At 46.1% G+C, this 16,494-nt stretch overlaps 1 protein-coding gene across 2 annotated transcripts in view; it reads left to right on the top strand.

Moving 5' to 3' along the window:
• Nucleotides 1-16,452, top strand: part of Entpd7 (ectonucleoside triphosphate diphosphohydrolase 7) — a 47,023-nt gene extending 30,571 nt beyond the window's left edge. For both annotated transcript variants that reach the window (XM_057777481.1, XM_057777482.1), the window contains exons 9-13: nucleotides 2,684-2,850; nucleotides 4,746-5,070; nucleotides 7,743-7,828; nucleotides 9,247-9,408; nucleotides 11,222-16,452. In XM_057777481.1, the coding sequence (XP_057633464.1) occupies nucleotides 2,684-2,850; nucleotides 4,746-5,070; nucleotides 7,743-7,828; nucleotides 9,247-9,408; nucleotides 11,222-11,453 (972 nt within the window). In that variant the 3' untranslated portion in view covers nucleotides 11,454-16,452. The remainder of the gene's footprint in view (nucleotides 1-2,683; nucleotides 2,851-4,745; nucleotides 5,071-7,742; nucleotides 7,829-9,246; nucleotides 9,409-11,221) is intronic.
• The last annotated feature ends 42 nt before the right edge of the window (nucleotides 16,453-16,494 follow it).

The following is a 16,494-nucleotide window of genomic DNA, read 5'->3' as shown; positions in this document are numbered from 1 at the left end:
GTCTTGAGTGAGGAGTTGCAAGGTCAGAGTAGACAGTGGAAATGGAATTGGAGGGAAGGGCACACATTTCAGCAAATATTTAGAGCAAAAATCTAGTTATATTTAGGTGAGTGTGCCGGTATGGTTATGAGATCTGCAGAAGTCCTGATGGTCCAGGCTGGGGAACTAGGAAGACGAAGATTCCAGAGGCGAGAGAAGGCAGGGGAAGGGCAGGCAATAGTGTGATCCTGAGCCAGTGTCAGAATGAACAGTAGGGTCCTGAGCCATGGTCAGAGCTGACAGTGGGGTCCTGAGCCGGGGTCAGAGCTGACAGTGGGGTCCTGAGCCATGGTCAGAGCTGACAGTGGGGTCCTGAGCCGGGGTCAGAGCTGACAGTGGGGTCCCGAGATGGGGTCAGAGCTGACAGTGGGGTCCTGAGCTGGGGTCAGAGCTGATAGTGGGGTACTGAGATGGGGTCAGAGCTGACAGTGGGGTCCTGAGCTGGGGTCAGAGCAAACAAACAGTGAGGTCCTGAGCCGGGGTCAGGGCATCTTTTTGGTCTTCTAGTTCTGAAGTCCTGAGGCTTAATGAATTAAAATGAATTCACATTTGTGGTCTTAAATGACTTGTGTGGACAGATTTAGAAAGCAGCAGCGGAAGTACTTGCAAGCACTAAATTAGATGCAGACACAGCAGTATAGTGACTCAGCGATGGATGCTAGCGTTTGGTTAAAAAGCAAAGACCATGCAGCATCGCTTGGAATTCAGAACGTTTCAGCTCTGCCAAAAGCAGTTGTCTCTCATTGTCTAGTCCTCCATCGCTTTCTCTCATCTAGGGACCTGTCTGGGCTTTTCATATAATGAAATCATGTAGTATGACTCTTAGAAAAACATTCCCGAGGTAATCAATGTTGTGGTATGTACCAGTACATTGCTGGTGTTGGTGGTCGAGTCCATTGAATCACCGGCCCACCTTTTGTTCATTCATTCATCCCTGATGCATAGCTGAGTAGTTTCCACATTGAGGGATTATGGACGGCAGTGCTGGGAACATTCATGAACACACTTTTGTGTAGACATAAGTTATTAGGTCTCCTGGGTATAAATCGAGGAGTAGAGTTGCTAGGTGCAGTAATATGTTCACAAATTTAAAATCCCACAGTCCAAGTAGTTATTTCCATTTTGCAATCATACACATTAAAAAATTACGCAAGAAGGGGCTGGAGAGATGGCTCAGAGGTTAAGAACATTGCCTGTTCTTCCAAAGGTCCTGAGTTCAATTCCCGCAACCACATGGTGGCTCACAACCATTTGTAATGAGGTCTGGTGCCCTCTTCTGGCCAGCAGGCATACACACAGACAGAATATTGTATACATAATAAATAAATAAATAAATAAATAAATAAATAATACAAGAAGCACATTGGGGTGGTGATTCAGAGCAGGGGCTAGAGATTGACTGGATGTGAGAATGAGCAAGAGTAATTAGACCAGAGGAAGGGCTTTGCTATGGATTAGAGTTCAGGGACTTAGTTTAATCTCTACCTTTAAAGTTCAAAACCCAAATCAAGGCTGGGTATTGGTGGTGCACCCCTTTAATCCCTGTACTTGGGAAGCAGAGGCAGGTGAATCTCTGTGAGTTTGAGGCCAGCCTGGTCTACAGAGTGAATGTTAGACCAGCCATGGGTACACAGTGAGACTCTGCTTGAAACAAAAAAAAACAAAAAACAAACAAACATAAAAAAAACCACTCAAACAGCAAAACCTCCCTTATTTTGAAGATAAAACTGAACGTTGCCAATGCCCAAGCCAGTCAGAAGACATGGAAAAGCTTTTTGAATAACTCTAGACAAGGTCGTGGAATAGATCTCACAATCCTTTCTTTGTTAAAGGATTTTTTTCTAATATGAAAATAGTACACTTCCGTTGTAGAGAACTGGAGAACACAGATGTCCGTACCAGGAAACGCCATTGACTGTAATGAACCCACTTCCCCTGTGTCCACAGCTTCTCGTGACTTACAAAATGCCCAACAAAACCACTTAAGAGGAGCCGGGCGGTGGTGGCGCACGCCTTTAATCCCAGCACTCGGGAGGCAGAGGCAGGCGGATCTCTGTGAGTTCGAGACCAGCCTGGTCTACAAGAGCTAGTTCCAGGACAGGCTCCAAAACCACAGAGAAACCCTGTCTCGAAAAACCAAAAAAAAAAAAAAAAAAAAAAAAAAAAAACCACTTAAGAGGAAAGGCCATTTTGGCTTACATTCTGAGGGGAAACAGTCCGTGGTGGGGGAGGCGTGGCCCGAGTGAGGCAGCTGTCACATGGCATCTGTAGTCAGGAAGCAGAGAGAGAAGAATGCAGGTACCCCGCTGCCTTTCTGTCTTCATTCGGTCAAGAGCCCAGCGGTGCTCACGCACTGCCCACGTTCAGGGTGAATCCTCACTCTTCAGTTAAACCTCTTGGGAAATGACCTCACAGACACACACAGGGGCTTGCCATGAGCCCAGATTGTCTTTGGATTTGTGGTCCTTCTGCCTCGCTGTGTGGGTGCTGGAGTTACAGGAGAGTATCACTGCACCTGGCCGTGAGATTGGAAGGCCATTTTAAAGAGTAGTCATAGAAATGGAGCCCGGTGGATTCACAGTAGCCGCCACTTTCTAGAAAGGAACTGAAACCCTCTTTTTTTTCTCTTGATGTTGCATGACAGGAAGAAGCAGCCAAGATCCTGTTGGCTGAGTTCAACCTGGGCTGTGACGTGCAGCACACAGAGCATGTGTACAGGGTTTACGTCACCACCTTTCTGGGCTTTGGAGGCAACTTTGCCCGGCAGCGCTATGAAGACCTTGTGCTGAATGAAACACTTAACAGAAACAGGTACGTTTGACACGGAATCCTCACTTCTACCAGACTGCATATGTGGGGGAAAAATGGTGACATCCAGCTACAGTGGCTAAGTTTGCCTCTTCCTTTCCCGCACGTCTCTAGGGACCCGTTTCAGCGTACTTTCGGATTGTTTAGGTGGCTCCCGTAGCTGCCAGTCTACCAGACAGGCCTATCCCCCTGGGTGGTTCTCGCTAATAGTCAGATTCCATTACTCCCGGACATTCTGTTGCCTTACCCCTTCCCGTGTCCCTCAGTTGCTAATTGTTCGTGCATCATCACCCTGCAAAGTCCACTCGTTCACAGCTGCCTGTTCAGGAACTGATAATGAACAGCTAATGCAGGTACCAGCGGTCTCCATGTGCTTTCTATCTTTGTCCATGTCTGCTGTTAATCTCCTTAGTAACGAGAATACGATTGCTAGACAAGTAGAGCCTAGAGAAGTAGAGCTGTGGCCATGGAAGGAGTCAAGTCTTGTCCCCCTCCCGTTTAGCAGCCGAGGGATTTGTGATCCCGGGAGGCTGGCTGGCCCAGCACCACTCACTCCAGGCCAGATGTTGCCATGGTACCACTGCTATGGTTCCCTCTTCAGAACGCTCTCCTCTCTGAGTTCTTCCCACTTTTGTCTCTTCCCAGTTGTGTTTGTGTATTTTTGTGTGTATAAGATACGTGTATGCATGTGTGTGTGTACACATTGATATGTGTGAACGTGGGTATGTGTTTGCCATGGGACACTTGGGGCCTTGGGTCCGTCTTTCCCTTCTCCTTGTTTGAGAGCAGGGTCTCTTGTCCACTGTCACCGCTCTAGCCACGGTGGGACCTGGAGAATGGAGCAGATAATGAAACAGACTAAAGTCTCAGACACCGGTCAACTTTATTCAGAGCCTCAGGCAATTTATACTCTGAGGGTTAAGAAAGGTCACATGAGTTCAAGCTGTATACAGTCACTAGGACAAGCCACACATGACAAAAACGTGTTTCCCATAGAGGCATACAAAGGATAATTTAAACATTTGATTGAATACCATCAGCAAGCAATGACAAGTAGTCTGAAGTAATCACACACCTATCCGCTGCACCTGAGAGGAGCATGAAAGGACTTCCCAAGAACAGTCTGTGTTTTCAAGAAACTGAGGACACAAGACTCTTGTTCTCTTGGAGTGTTTTCACAAGCACTCGTAATTCTCCTCACATGAATCCATTCCTGGACCGTGTTCTGACAGTCCACTGCTGCGCACACACACCAGGCTCGCCGGCCCTGACACCGGGCTCGCCGGCCCTCACAGTCCACGGCTGTGCACACACACCAGGCTCGTCGGCCCTGAAACCAGGCTCGCTGGCCCTCACAGTCCACGGCTGTGCACACCGGGCTCGCCGGTCCTTTAGCTTCCAGGGAGTTTTCTGTCTACCTCCTCTCTCCCTGCAAGGCACTGGGACCGCAGTCACACACCGCCTCATCTGGCTGTTCCACGGGTTCCGAGGATTCAAACTCACATTCTCACACTTGTGCAGGGAGTGCTTTACCCACTGAGCCCTCTCTCCAGCCCCCAGCTGTGTGTTAAACAGGAATCCCTTGCACTTTTCAGAGGCTTGTGGGAAGGCAGGCAGAGGGAGAACAGCAGAGTCACAGGTCCTGATTGACTCTGCACTGGGAATACACGATGATGAGAGGGTGGAATGACATCCATCACTGGTGCACTGCTCTCTGGTTTCTAAACTTAATTTGCTTCAATTAAACATGCATGTGTTGCTGCTGCCTAGAAATACTCCACTCAGCCCTTGTTGCTAGGTTTGTCATTGAAAATCAGAAGGTGCTTTTGAAGTGAACTTAGTTCTCAGAAGAGGTCAGGGCCAGCCCCCCTCACATCCTGTTTTTGTCGTTGTGACAGGCTGCTGGGCCAGAAGACAGGCCTGAGTCCTGACAACCCATTTCTGGACCCCTGCCTGCCTGTGGGACTCACAGATGTGGTGGAGAGGAACAGCCAGGTCCTGCATGTCCGAGGGAAGGGCGACTGGACCACTTGTAGGGCGATGCTGAGCCCCCTGCTGGCCCGCTCCAACACCAGCCAGGCCTCGCTGAATGGCATTTACCAGTCGCCGATCGACTTCAACAACAGCGAGTTCTACGGCTTCTCTGAGTTCTTTTACTGTACAGAGGATGTGTTGCGCATTGGTGGCCGCTACCATGGGCCAACATTTGCCAAGGCTGCTCAGGTAACTCAATTAATACTCAAGATGACTCATGCTGGTGGCTGCCATTTAGTGGATGCCGCCTTTGTGCCAGGCAGTGTACAAAGGGCTTTGCATGCATGATCTCACTTGAGTCTTTCTAAGGGCCAGGAACCCTCACTTTATAGAGGAAAAAGTGACCTCAGAGGTTGAGGGACCATCTCTGCTAAACTGCCTCCTGATAGGATGTGTTTAGTTTTCCATGAGTGTATTTTCACCAAGGGATAAAATTGTTCTAATGGTGAATAGTTAGCTTTTTTTCCAACTTCCCCGAGGTTTGTGGCTCCGAAGTGTCATTTCACATATTTCCCCTTTGCTAGGTGTCTGACTTGCACAGTGCTCTTGGTGGACAGGTCTGCTTTTCCTCTCTTGATCTGAGCCAGAGTCAGGGCTGCAAAGATGGCCAAGTGGCTAAGTTACTGCTGCTCTTCCAGAGGACCAGCGTTCAGTTCCCAGCATTCAGTTTAGTTTTCCCTACTTAGCTCTGTTCTACCCTATTAGGCCAGGCCAGTTTCTTTATTAACCAATGGTATTCACAGCATACAGAGGGAAATCCCACATCAGGTAGCTTACAACAAACTGCTGTAAAAATCCAGCTCCAGGCTCTGATAATGTTTTCTGGTCTCCTTGGGCACCCACACACTCGTGGCACACATATACCCCCCCTTGCATATGTACACATATACACTCCAAAAAATCTTTTAAGAGGCCAGAATGGTCTAATAGAAGGTTGATATAAAGTGTTGTGAACCCCGGTGATGGCAGAAATATCTTAAGCCAAAGAGTAAAAATTCACTTTGCACATATATAGAGCTTACACACTTACAGGCTCACACCTTTAGTTACCAGCACAACTAAAAATCTGACCTGTTCTCTGTAGCCCCTGCCTCAGTTTAAAGTCTGTGTTAGTTAAGTTGGATGTTGTTTCTCTTTTTATTTTTTTTGGTTTTGTTAATTGTTTTTGAGACAGAGTCTATGTTGCCCTGGCTCACCTGGAACTTGCTATAGAGACCAGGCTAGCCTCCCTACTTCTGTCTCTCAAATGCTGGGTTGAAAGGAGTATGTTATCACACCTGGTTTTGTTAGTCAATTAAAAAAATCACTAAAAAAAGAAGCAAATAAATAAAAATAAAAAATAAAACGGTCACTTTAGCAAAATACTTGCAGTGTTCAACTTAAAGAACAAAGGTTTGTTTTGTCCTACAGTTTATAGGTTCCAGTCCACGGTCAGCTGGCCCCTTGCCTTGGACGTAACATGGTGGAAATACATGGCAGAGCCAAACTGTTTATATCATAAGACTGGGAGCAAACAGTGTGGAGGGAGTTGGGGTCCCATAATGTCCTGTAAAGGGCCGCCCCTAACGAAGGACTGCCCCACTATGTCCCAACAGTGCCACCAAGGGGCCCAAGTCTCTAATGCATGAGTCTTAGGAAACATTCTAGATTCAGCAAAGCATGCCTTTGATTTTTGTGTAATTTTGTGATCTGTCTGAGAGACGGAGAGGAAAGAATGTCTCTTCTTGCATTTTTGGGGCTTTCTTTCTTGTTTCTACTTCCCTAAAGTTGTCTCGGGGTACACTTCCAGAGGACTAGCATCTGCAGCTTCTGCTGTCGCACCCCCAGAGTTAATCCCTTGGGGTACGCTTCCAGCAGACTGGCACCTGCAGTTTCTGCTGTCGCACCCCCAGAGGCAGGCCTAGGAGTACTGTGGCGCTCCTGCTTCATGCTGCTCCTTCTCCAGCTCTAGGGACCCCTTCTTCTTTACCTCCTCGAGAGCTCCCTGAGTGGCCTGACTTGGGTCCTTTTCTTGTCACAAAGATTCCTCAAATTCTGTTGTTTTGAACACAGGGCTCAAGTGACTGCTTAGCCAACTTGCTGGGTTGACTTAGGAAGTTTTCTGAGGTAAAAAGAGGTTGTTCCCTTGATTTTTTAAAATTCCAGTGCAAATGTTGTCTTCCCACCTTCCCTAGATAGGCTATCCACAGTTACTAACCTCCTCATATTACCCTTGCCTTTCCTGCTTTGTCTTCCACTCAACACCGTGCCATCCTGCACATTCTGTGATACCCATTTCTTTATTTTCTTACCAACTGAAAACAGTTCTTTGTGAGGTGTGACCCCCAGGCAGGCTGATGATGGCTGCTCCCCATGCCCATATGAGTTTTCACAGACTGGGAGGCAGCTAGCTCCCTGAGTCTTGATATTATTCTTACTTCTAACCCTCGGGCTCTCTGACGCCTAAGCGGCTCAGGAGCCAGCTTGGGCTGTTTCGTATTAGACGTGGAAGCAATGAGAGTAGAGGAGGCATGGCGTCGTGTCCAGTGGTTCAGGAGGCATGGCGTCGTGTCCAGTGGTTCAGGAGGCATGGCGTCGTGTCCAGTGGTTCAGGAGGCATGGCGTCGTGTCCAGTGGTTCAGGAGGCATGGCGTCGTGTCCAGTGGTTCAGGAGGCATGGCGTCGTGTCCAGTGGTTCAGGAGGCATGGCTCGTGTCCAGTGGTTCAGGAGGCATGGCGTCGTGTCCAGTGGTCCAGTGTGCCATTTGTTTTCCTTGGTGAGATAGTAGCTCCGCATACCCAGACGTAGAGCAGCTGTGCCCGTGGGGAGTTGGAGAATCTGCTTGTGGTTTTGTGTCACCCTTTCTCCGTGCCTGTTCCAGGATTACTGTAGCATGGCGTGGCCAGTGCTCGCGCAGAGATTCAAGAATGGCCTCTTTTCTCCACATGCAGATGAGCATCGGCTCAAGTATGTAACTTTCTTGTCTACTTCAGATACGACCTTAGAACGTGGGAGACAGATTATAATGGAGAACCATCCAACAGTGCAAGTCAGATTTTAGGCTAAGGGAGAATTGGATTATTTCAGATTTTGGTTTTCTGGAGAATTGGGACCAAATAGTAAGCCCCTTTTTGCGGCAGGAAACCAGTAGTTACCAAAGGATACTCTCTCCAAGTGACGAGTGTCAAGAGTGATGGCCTTCTTTATCTTAAATATTTTATTATAGAAGATTAGGTGAAAAGTAGTGTCTTAGGGTTTCTGTTGCTGTGAAGAGACACCATTACCATGGCAACTCTTTTTTTTGTTTTGTTTTGTTTTGCTTTTGTTTTTTGAGACAGGGTTTCTCTGTGTAACAGCTCTGGCTATCCTAGAACTCGCTTTGTAGACCAGGCTGGCCTTGAACTCACTGAGATCCACCTGCTTCTGCCTCCCAAATGCTGGGATTAAAGGCATGCCATGGCAACTCTTATAAAGGAAAACATGTAATTATGGTGGCTGGCTTACAGTTCAGAGGCTTAGTCCATTCTCAGCATGGCGGGAATGGAGGCAGCATGTAGGCAGACATGGTGCTAGAGAAGAGCTGATTGTTCTAACATCTTGACTCACATGTAACAGGAAGTGGTCTAAGGCACTGAGTGTAGCTTGAGCATATGTGAGACCTCAGAGCCCAACTTCATAGTGACACTTCCTCTGACAAGACCACACCCACTCCAACAATGCCACACCTAGTAGTGTCACTGCGTTTCCTTTCAAACCACCACAGGTAGAAAGAATAAAAATGTAATTTACCTAGCTTCAACATTTTTTTCAAGGATCCATGATCTTCCCATTTGTAAATGTTTACTTTGAAAATTCAAAGGTGCCAGGAATGGTGGCTCACGCCTTTAATCCCAGAACTCAGGAGGCATAGGCGGGCAGATTTCTGAGTTTGAGGCCAGTCTGGTCTATAGAGTTCCAGGATGACCAGGGCTACAAAGAGAAAACAAAACCAAACAAGCAAACAAAAGAAAAGGCAAATTCAAAGGCACGAACATGAAATAGCACAATGAACCCCTGCATATCTGTCACCAGCCTCCCTAATGACAGTAACTTCTGCCGGTCTGGTTTTCATTTATGTAAATCATGGGTGTTGTGCAAACACATCATAGTTATTTCAGGATGTTCTCTGAGGACAGGAATCTTGAAACTCAAAACAAGAGAAAACAACAGCCACAGCCTCAACTTTGCCTCTCCCTAGAGGGGAGAAGGCAAAGCAAAGAGAGGCTAGTTGCTTGTCGCCTGACATCCTACAGAGAAGTAGGAATTCCTACAAAGGAATGCATTAGTTATCTTTTTCTTCTTATTTTTTAAAACTTATTTTTTAAAGCTTCCTTCTCGCTACTCAGGTATCAGTGTTTTAAGTCAGCTTGGATGTACGAAGTCCTGCATGAAGGGTTCCACTTCCCTTATGACTATCCGAACCTGCAGACGGCGCAGCTTGTGTATGACCGAGAGGTGCAGTGGACGCTGGGAGCCATTCTATATAAAACACGATTCCTGCCACTCAGGTAAAATCAGACTCACCAGGCTGGTTCCTTGACCTCAGAGAATGTTAGGTCGATGCCTCAGAATAGATCTTACCAGTGAACCCCTCAACTCCTCCATCCCACAGAGACTCCCGCCGTTCCTTCCATCTGAGACAGAAAGGTTGAGATGAACTGGTCTGGACTCTCTTCCTTGCCTTTGCCAGCTTTATCTGTTCTCCTCCAAGGGATCACTCTAAGGTTGGGCTCATACTAAATGCTTCTAGGATATGCACTGAGGACCCAAATGTGAGCCATGAGTGGCACACACTGGAAAAAATATTTGACAAGGAGCTGAAGGAGGCTGTGTGGGCAAAGCACTCTTTCCTCATGGGTAAACCATTCCAGAAACGCTGTCACTGACCTGGCACAGTGTGTGGTAGCCCTAGCAGTAGAAAAAGGGCCGGACATGGTTTTAAGATGGGCATTTTCATCCAGTTGCGGGGTCCCATGACTTGCCGCTATGTGCTATAAGATATTTGGGACAGGTTTTAGGTCCTCTTTCCTAGACAGGTTCAGAGAAAATAAGATCTACCTTTACTCTCTTGTGCCTGAACCTCTAAACTCTGTGATCAGGAAGCAGACAGGGGACAAGTGTGAGGGAAGTGGGCTGTGTGGCTCCCGAGGAACCAGACAGTGTGCACCAACTAAAGTACTGATTCCTGTCACACACAGGTGTCCCAGCATTTGCCAGTTCTTGTTTGTCCAGAGAAATCAGAAATCCATATTTTATATGAAATCTTTCCTTTTGAAGAATTACATTTAAAAAAAAAACATTGCATGAAATGTAAATCTAATTAATCTTAATCAACAAGAACCGGGGGTAAACCAGGGTGAAAACCTGGAAGGTCAGAGAATGGGAGCAGCCACCAATTGCTTTCTTCTGGTCTCCCTTTCTCCATCCCTTCCTCCAAGAGCCTGTCTCCACCCTTCCTAATTACTCTGTCTCCACCCCTTGATTGCTGGGATTAAAGGCGAGAGCTGCCACCTCCCAGCTTCAGTGGTTAACTAGTGGCTAGTTCTGCCCTCTGATCTCCAGGTAAGCTTTGTCAGAACACAAAATACCACATACCACAATAATTGCAAGTCACACAAACTAAGATGGATCTAGTACCCGAATGATGCAAGAGCGGCACCCTAGCCAGGCCAGACGACCAGTGCTCTTCCGTTTATATAATGCTGTTTTTCCAGGTCATACTATAGCTGGTCAGGCCACAACTGCCTTCATGCATATAAATGCTAGATCCTAAGAAATAGTGCACTTTTTTTTTTTTTTTTAGAGCTAGACATATTCAATTTTTTGGAGTCAAGGGATACTCTATTCTTAGTACTGTATTTACAAACTATATTTTAAGATTTATGTTACAGCTTGGTGTGGTGGTGCACACTTTAAACCCAGCATTCAGGAGGCAGAGGCAGGTGGATCTCTGTGAGTTGGAGGCCAATCTGATCTACAATAATGAATTCCAGGATAGCTAGGGCTACATAGACCCTGTTTCAAAAAACAACAACAAAAGATTTATTTTGCAGGTGACCAGTTTTGTCTATTTTTTAAAACTTAGTTTTATTGGCCTTTTGAGTTTCTCTCCACATTCTGCAGCACCCGAGCCCCAGGGACAGGAAGGGACAGGAGGCACCAGTCAGCCCTGGGCCGGGGATGTCCTTAAGCTTTGCTTGGTCAGTTCAGCGGGTTTCTTGGGCTGTCTGAGTGGATGGATAAGTGGGATAGACTCGGGTGGTCCTTCACATCACAGCAAATGTTTCACTCTGAAACCAGTTGTTCTTTCTGCTCCCCTAGGGACCTTCGGCAGGGAGGTGTCCGGCAAGCCCATGGCAGCTGGTTCCGTCTCTCCTTTGTGTACAACCACTATCTCTTCTTCGCCTGTACCCTGGTGGTGCTGCTGGCCATCATCCTGTACCTGCTGCGCATCCACAGAATTCACCGCCGACAAACTCGAGCCGCGGCTCCATTGGACCTGCTGTGGATTGAACAAGTGGTGCCGATGATTGGGGTGCAAGTAGAGCCGTGAGGCTGGACCAGAACCAGAGAAACTCCAGAACCTTAGGACTGCTGCTTCCTGAATTCCTCCACTTTCATCAACTGGCCTCAGATGCTGCTTTGGCCTGGGAATTTCTACTTCTTTAATTTTTTTTTTTTTTTTTTTTTTTTTTTTTTTTAGTGCCCAGGACAGGACCTTTTCTCAGAAGCCGTAATGTAATCTGTGAGGAACTAAGTGGCGAGAGGCCGGTGCTAACACAGGGGACCAAGCTTAACCCAAGTGAAGCATGCTTCTCCTTTATCACAGAAAGCCGGTGTGTTTCTGGGATGTAGTATTTCCCCCTCTTGCTGAAGCAAGTTTTTGATTGGGCAACTGGAATCATGGTTGAAGCCAACTTGGATCGACTGATAGAGCCAGAGACATTCCAGCAAGTGCAGTTGCCCCTGCTTTCTCTGTAACAGAGATATCCTTATGTGGAGATCCACAGCCTTGAATAGGGACCCAAGATCTCTGAGGTTCAGTGGACCAGGATCTCAAGGCAACCAAAACGATACGACTTCTTTGCTTACTTGACATCCCTGACAGAGTAGCTGATTATGTTATACAGATCCGAGAGGCTGGACCCCTTTGAAGTGAATGATCCATTGACGACCTGACAGTATTTTATCTGGCACTTGGTCTGACTAGTACAGAACACATTTCCATGGCCTCACAGGCTGCTGGGCATCCACGTTGCCTTTTGAGCCGTACGCGTGCTTATGGAACGGAGAAACTACCGGGGCAGGTTTGCCTGTTTGCCGGTTACTGTCTCAGCCATATTTTTCTGTGCAGAAAATTCAAAGCAACTTCCCTCATTTCACTGTTGAGATCTTACGTATTTTGGGATGGGATGTATTTTGTTTTGTTTAAGGAAGAATAGTATCAAGAGAGTGGGCAAAGGCAGTAAAATCAAAGTTGGGATTTTGGGGGGGCTGCGGTTTTGAGACAGGGTCTCACTGTGTATGTAGCTTTGGCTATTCTGGAATTCACTCTGTAGACCAGGCTGGCCTGAACTCAAACTCACAGAGATCCTACTGCCTCTGCCTCCCAGGTGCCGGGTTTAAAGGCATGTGCCACCATGCCTGGCTTAAAATCAAAGTTCTTACCTATTTTTGGAATTCTTGAAAGAGAGAAAATTCTAAACTTTGGAATAACTAGATAAATATTCCATGGAGCAGGCTGGCCATTTGTTTGGACATCTGTCACAAATAGCACTTCCTTTACTGGGGAGAGGAAAGCCATACCATGTACTCATCACAGCCTCTCAGAAACCGGTCCCTCTGCAGCCAGCCTTTCCGATGCACAAAGTGTCAGCTCCTTCTGCCCCCATGGACTCTTTATTTCCCATAGACCCATGAGGGGCCTGCCTGGGATGGTTCCCAGGGCAGAAATAGTAGCTTGATTTCTTTTTGGGAGTACGGCAAGTTTCTTGAGGCCAATTTTTTAGGTAGCCAAGGCTAGCCTTGAACTCCTGATCCTCCTGCCTCTGTCTCCTCGAAGTGCTGGGTTTAAAGGTGTGCACCACCAGACCTCTCAAAGTGTTGGGTTTAAAGGTGTGCACCACCAGACCTCTCGAAGTGCTGGGTTTAAAGGTGTGCACCACCAGACCTGGCTCATTTCCATTTCATTTTGCCAAAGCCTTTTATTTGTAGGGTTAGAATAGAGAAAACAAATTTAAATTTAAAGAATAAAAATAGACTTTGAAAACAGATTCCATACTGGGAACAGAAAAGAAATACTTTATGAAATGGGAAAAACTAAGATGGCCCTAGGGCTAACTAAGCCAAGGTGAAGATAAATAAGTAGTTAGGCAAGTTCTAAATTATTTTCTTCCTTTCTTTTGAGGCAGGGTCTCATTATGTAACCAGGCTGGCCTGGTACTCAATGATCCTCCTGCCTCAGCCTCCCGAGTGCTGTGATTATAGCTCTGCACCACCGTGCACATCAGATAAGTAGTCGTCTGTCAAAGATGCTTTCACTCTTACATATTTTACTTTCCATCAGGACTATGTCATTGACATTTCTTTTCAGATTTAAGATTCTCTTTAATTCTATTTTTTATGCCCTATGAGTGAGCCTTTGCCTTTTTAATGCTGCTTTAAAATGACAAAAATGTCCTTGCTAGCCATTCGCCTCCTCAGGGAACTTTGCGTTTCATCTTGGTTTCTATGTACCAGTTTTGGTGTTCTTGGGAGACCTTGTTAACAGTGGCTGTGATTCATGAGCTTAGACTGAAGCTGGAGGGAGGAGGTATGCCGTCCAGTTTTGAAGCCCTCCTTACCGAATTTACTCTTCACCCTGATGGTACCAATACCTACCATTTGTTAAGCACTTACTTTGTATTGCTCTTTAGAACGTTACGTGATCTTTGTATATTATTTAATCATGCAGCCTTTTGGATTGATAAACCCTACATTCTTTTTATAGTTGAAAAAAAAAATCTCAGGATGCCTATCTTTATCATTTTCCAATATAAATATATTTCTTAATTTATTTTAATTAGTCTGAGTTTTTGTTTTGTACATTATATCCTATTTACTGTTTTAATATTATGAGATTCAGACTTTATTAACATAAGACTTTGTTACATGGTTGAGAACTGAGCACATTGCTCCTGACTGGTCCTAGGTTTCCCCATCACGCCCATTGGGTGACATCATTTCACTAGCCAAGGTTGATGACTGGTCCTGGGTTTCCCCATTACCCGCACTGGGTGACGTCATCTTGTTAACCAGTTTTCAATCCATCTGTTTGAGTGGTTTTTTTTTTCTTTTAAAAAATACTTTAGGTTTTACTTTTAAGTAATTAGCTTAACTTTGCACAATTTTTTCCCTAACCACAACATTCCAATAACATAATTGCAATCTGAGTGAAGGTACAAATGCCTAATAGAGCTCTCTACCTCATTACAGAACTTGGTGGTGATTCTTGGGCAGTTTCCAGAATGGGACTTGTGTGACTTCATTTCAGTTGGGAGTAGCAGCGGCTGGTTCAGAGTCTCCTAGTTTGTGCTTAGCTTCAGCCTTGCTGTCTGGACGATGGACTTCTGCCAAACTTGTAAGAACTTGATCGGTGTCACAAAAGTTGGTATGTTCAAAAGTGAGGGCTCAGAACCAAGCTTTGGCACCTGTGACTAACAACAGAGTAACGAACGAATGTACTGAATTCAAACACTTTTAGGATGTTCTGAATTCTGAGTGGCTCTGTCCTTGGCTGCCACCTTGCTCCTAACTTGGGTCTGAGCTAACTGGGAAAGCCCTTGCACTTGGGTTCCTGTCAGTCCTGGAGTCTCTGGAGGTGGCTCATTAAGGCTCTATTTTGAGCATCTTTGTCTTATCTTATATCCCAATAGGCTGCCATTGTAGTATTTTACATTCCCCTTTGCCCTAGTAGTTCATTCTTTTTGTTCGTTAATACTATTATTAGAAAGACAGAGGAAAACCACGCACCAACAGACCATTTGTCTTTTGGAAATATGAGCAATAGAGAGACCTTTTATATAGTAATGTGGAATTAATTGCTCATATATAAGGGCTTCCATTTTTTCAATTATGAGACCATTGTTCCCATTTTTTATAAAAACTAGAGTTGAAAATGTTCTGAGTAATAGGATGTTTAGTCATGCATGCATGGCGGACAAGCTTGACGATGTGTCTACTTCTGAGCCCTCCTGAACGTAGGCCAACTGCTGACAGACACCCCACCCCCAAGAGCCTGCTGTCCGCGCCCTCTGTTGTGTTACTCTCTGTTTGCTGTAATGAAACACCTGAGATCATTCATAAGGAGAAAAGAGTTGTTTGATTCACAAGTTTTAGAGGTCAAGTGTTCCCTTTGCTTGTGCCTGTGATGAAGAAGTGCAGTTTGGCAGGCGTGGGTAGCAAAGCAGAATTGCTTAGCTCATGGCCAGGATGCAAGAGAGGATGGAGTTGGGAGTCTCACATGTCCTCCAGTGACTTAAAGACCTATAAAGCTGTGCCTACAAGGACCCACCACCTCCCAATAATGCCACCCTGGGGCCACGCCTTTAACAAGTGGGCCTTTGGAGGACATCCCAAATCTAAGCTACAGCATGATTTGAAGGCAGTCGTGGCGATTCCTAAGCAGCCCACCCCATGGAGCACATTCCAAGTGTGGCCCCACTAGCAGCACAGGGTCTGCTCTTTAGCTTCTTCAGGCCGCTCGGCCAGTAGGGATCCTGAGTACTCTGACTGCTAGGATTTCTGCTTCAAGTTCTCCTTCCACACTTTATATCTATTGAAGCTGTAAAGCATCTGCCTCATCTTCTCCATGATTTCTACCTTTAGTGTGGTCTCTGTGGTGGCCCTGGCATCTCCATGGTGACCTCGAGCCGGACGTGCTGCACCGTGCTGTTTCGGGTGCCTGGGACTGCTTTCCAGATGCTTCACATTCAGTAAGAATTCTGTAGAATTCCTACATTTCATGAATCGTTCTGGATATTCTGATAAACACGAAGCTTATAAACAGAAAATAGGCAATGTCATTGGAATGGTGACTCAGTCACCCTCATGTGGGGGCATAGCTCTGTGTCACATATGCCCACATATAACCCACCATTCACCGTAGGACCAGAAGGAAGGCTGCAGGGAAACTGGCATCATGATTCTCCAGTTGGTCTCTGTGACCAACTTCACTCTTGGCAGTCATTAACCCTGCCACAGTAGAAGCATATCTCAGTGTAGGTCAAAGACAGAAATCTGGGCCACTGAGACAGTTCAGCAGGTGAGACCACAAGCCTGGCAACCTGAGTGTGACTCCCAAAACCCACACAAAGATGGAAGGAGAGAACCAACTCACATGACTTGTCCCCTGACCTCTGCATGCACATGCATGTACACAGTGTATACTCCCCGTCATATGCACACACAATAATAAGTGAATTCTTACAAAGATTAAATGATGTCATAAGAGTTATGTCCTGATCAACCCAATGGGGCTCGTAAAAGAAAAAAAAAAGATCCTGGGTTAGCTGATTGAAAATACATGTTTTAATTACTTTTATGTTTAAAAACAA

The sequence above is a fragment of the Chionomys nivalis genome, chromosome 8 (genome assembly GCF_950005125.1).
Source record: "Chionomys nivalis chromosome 8, mChiNiv1.1, whole genome shotgun sequence".
Classification (NCBI taxonomy): domain Eukaryota; kingdom Metazoa; phylum Chordata; class Mammalia; order Rodentia; family Cricetidae; genus Chionomys; species Chionomys nivalis.
This window is presented reverse-complemented; position numbering and strand designations above follow the sequence as displayed.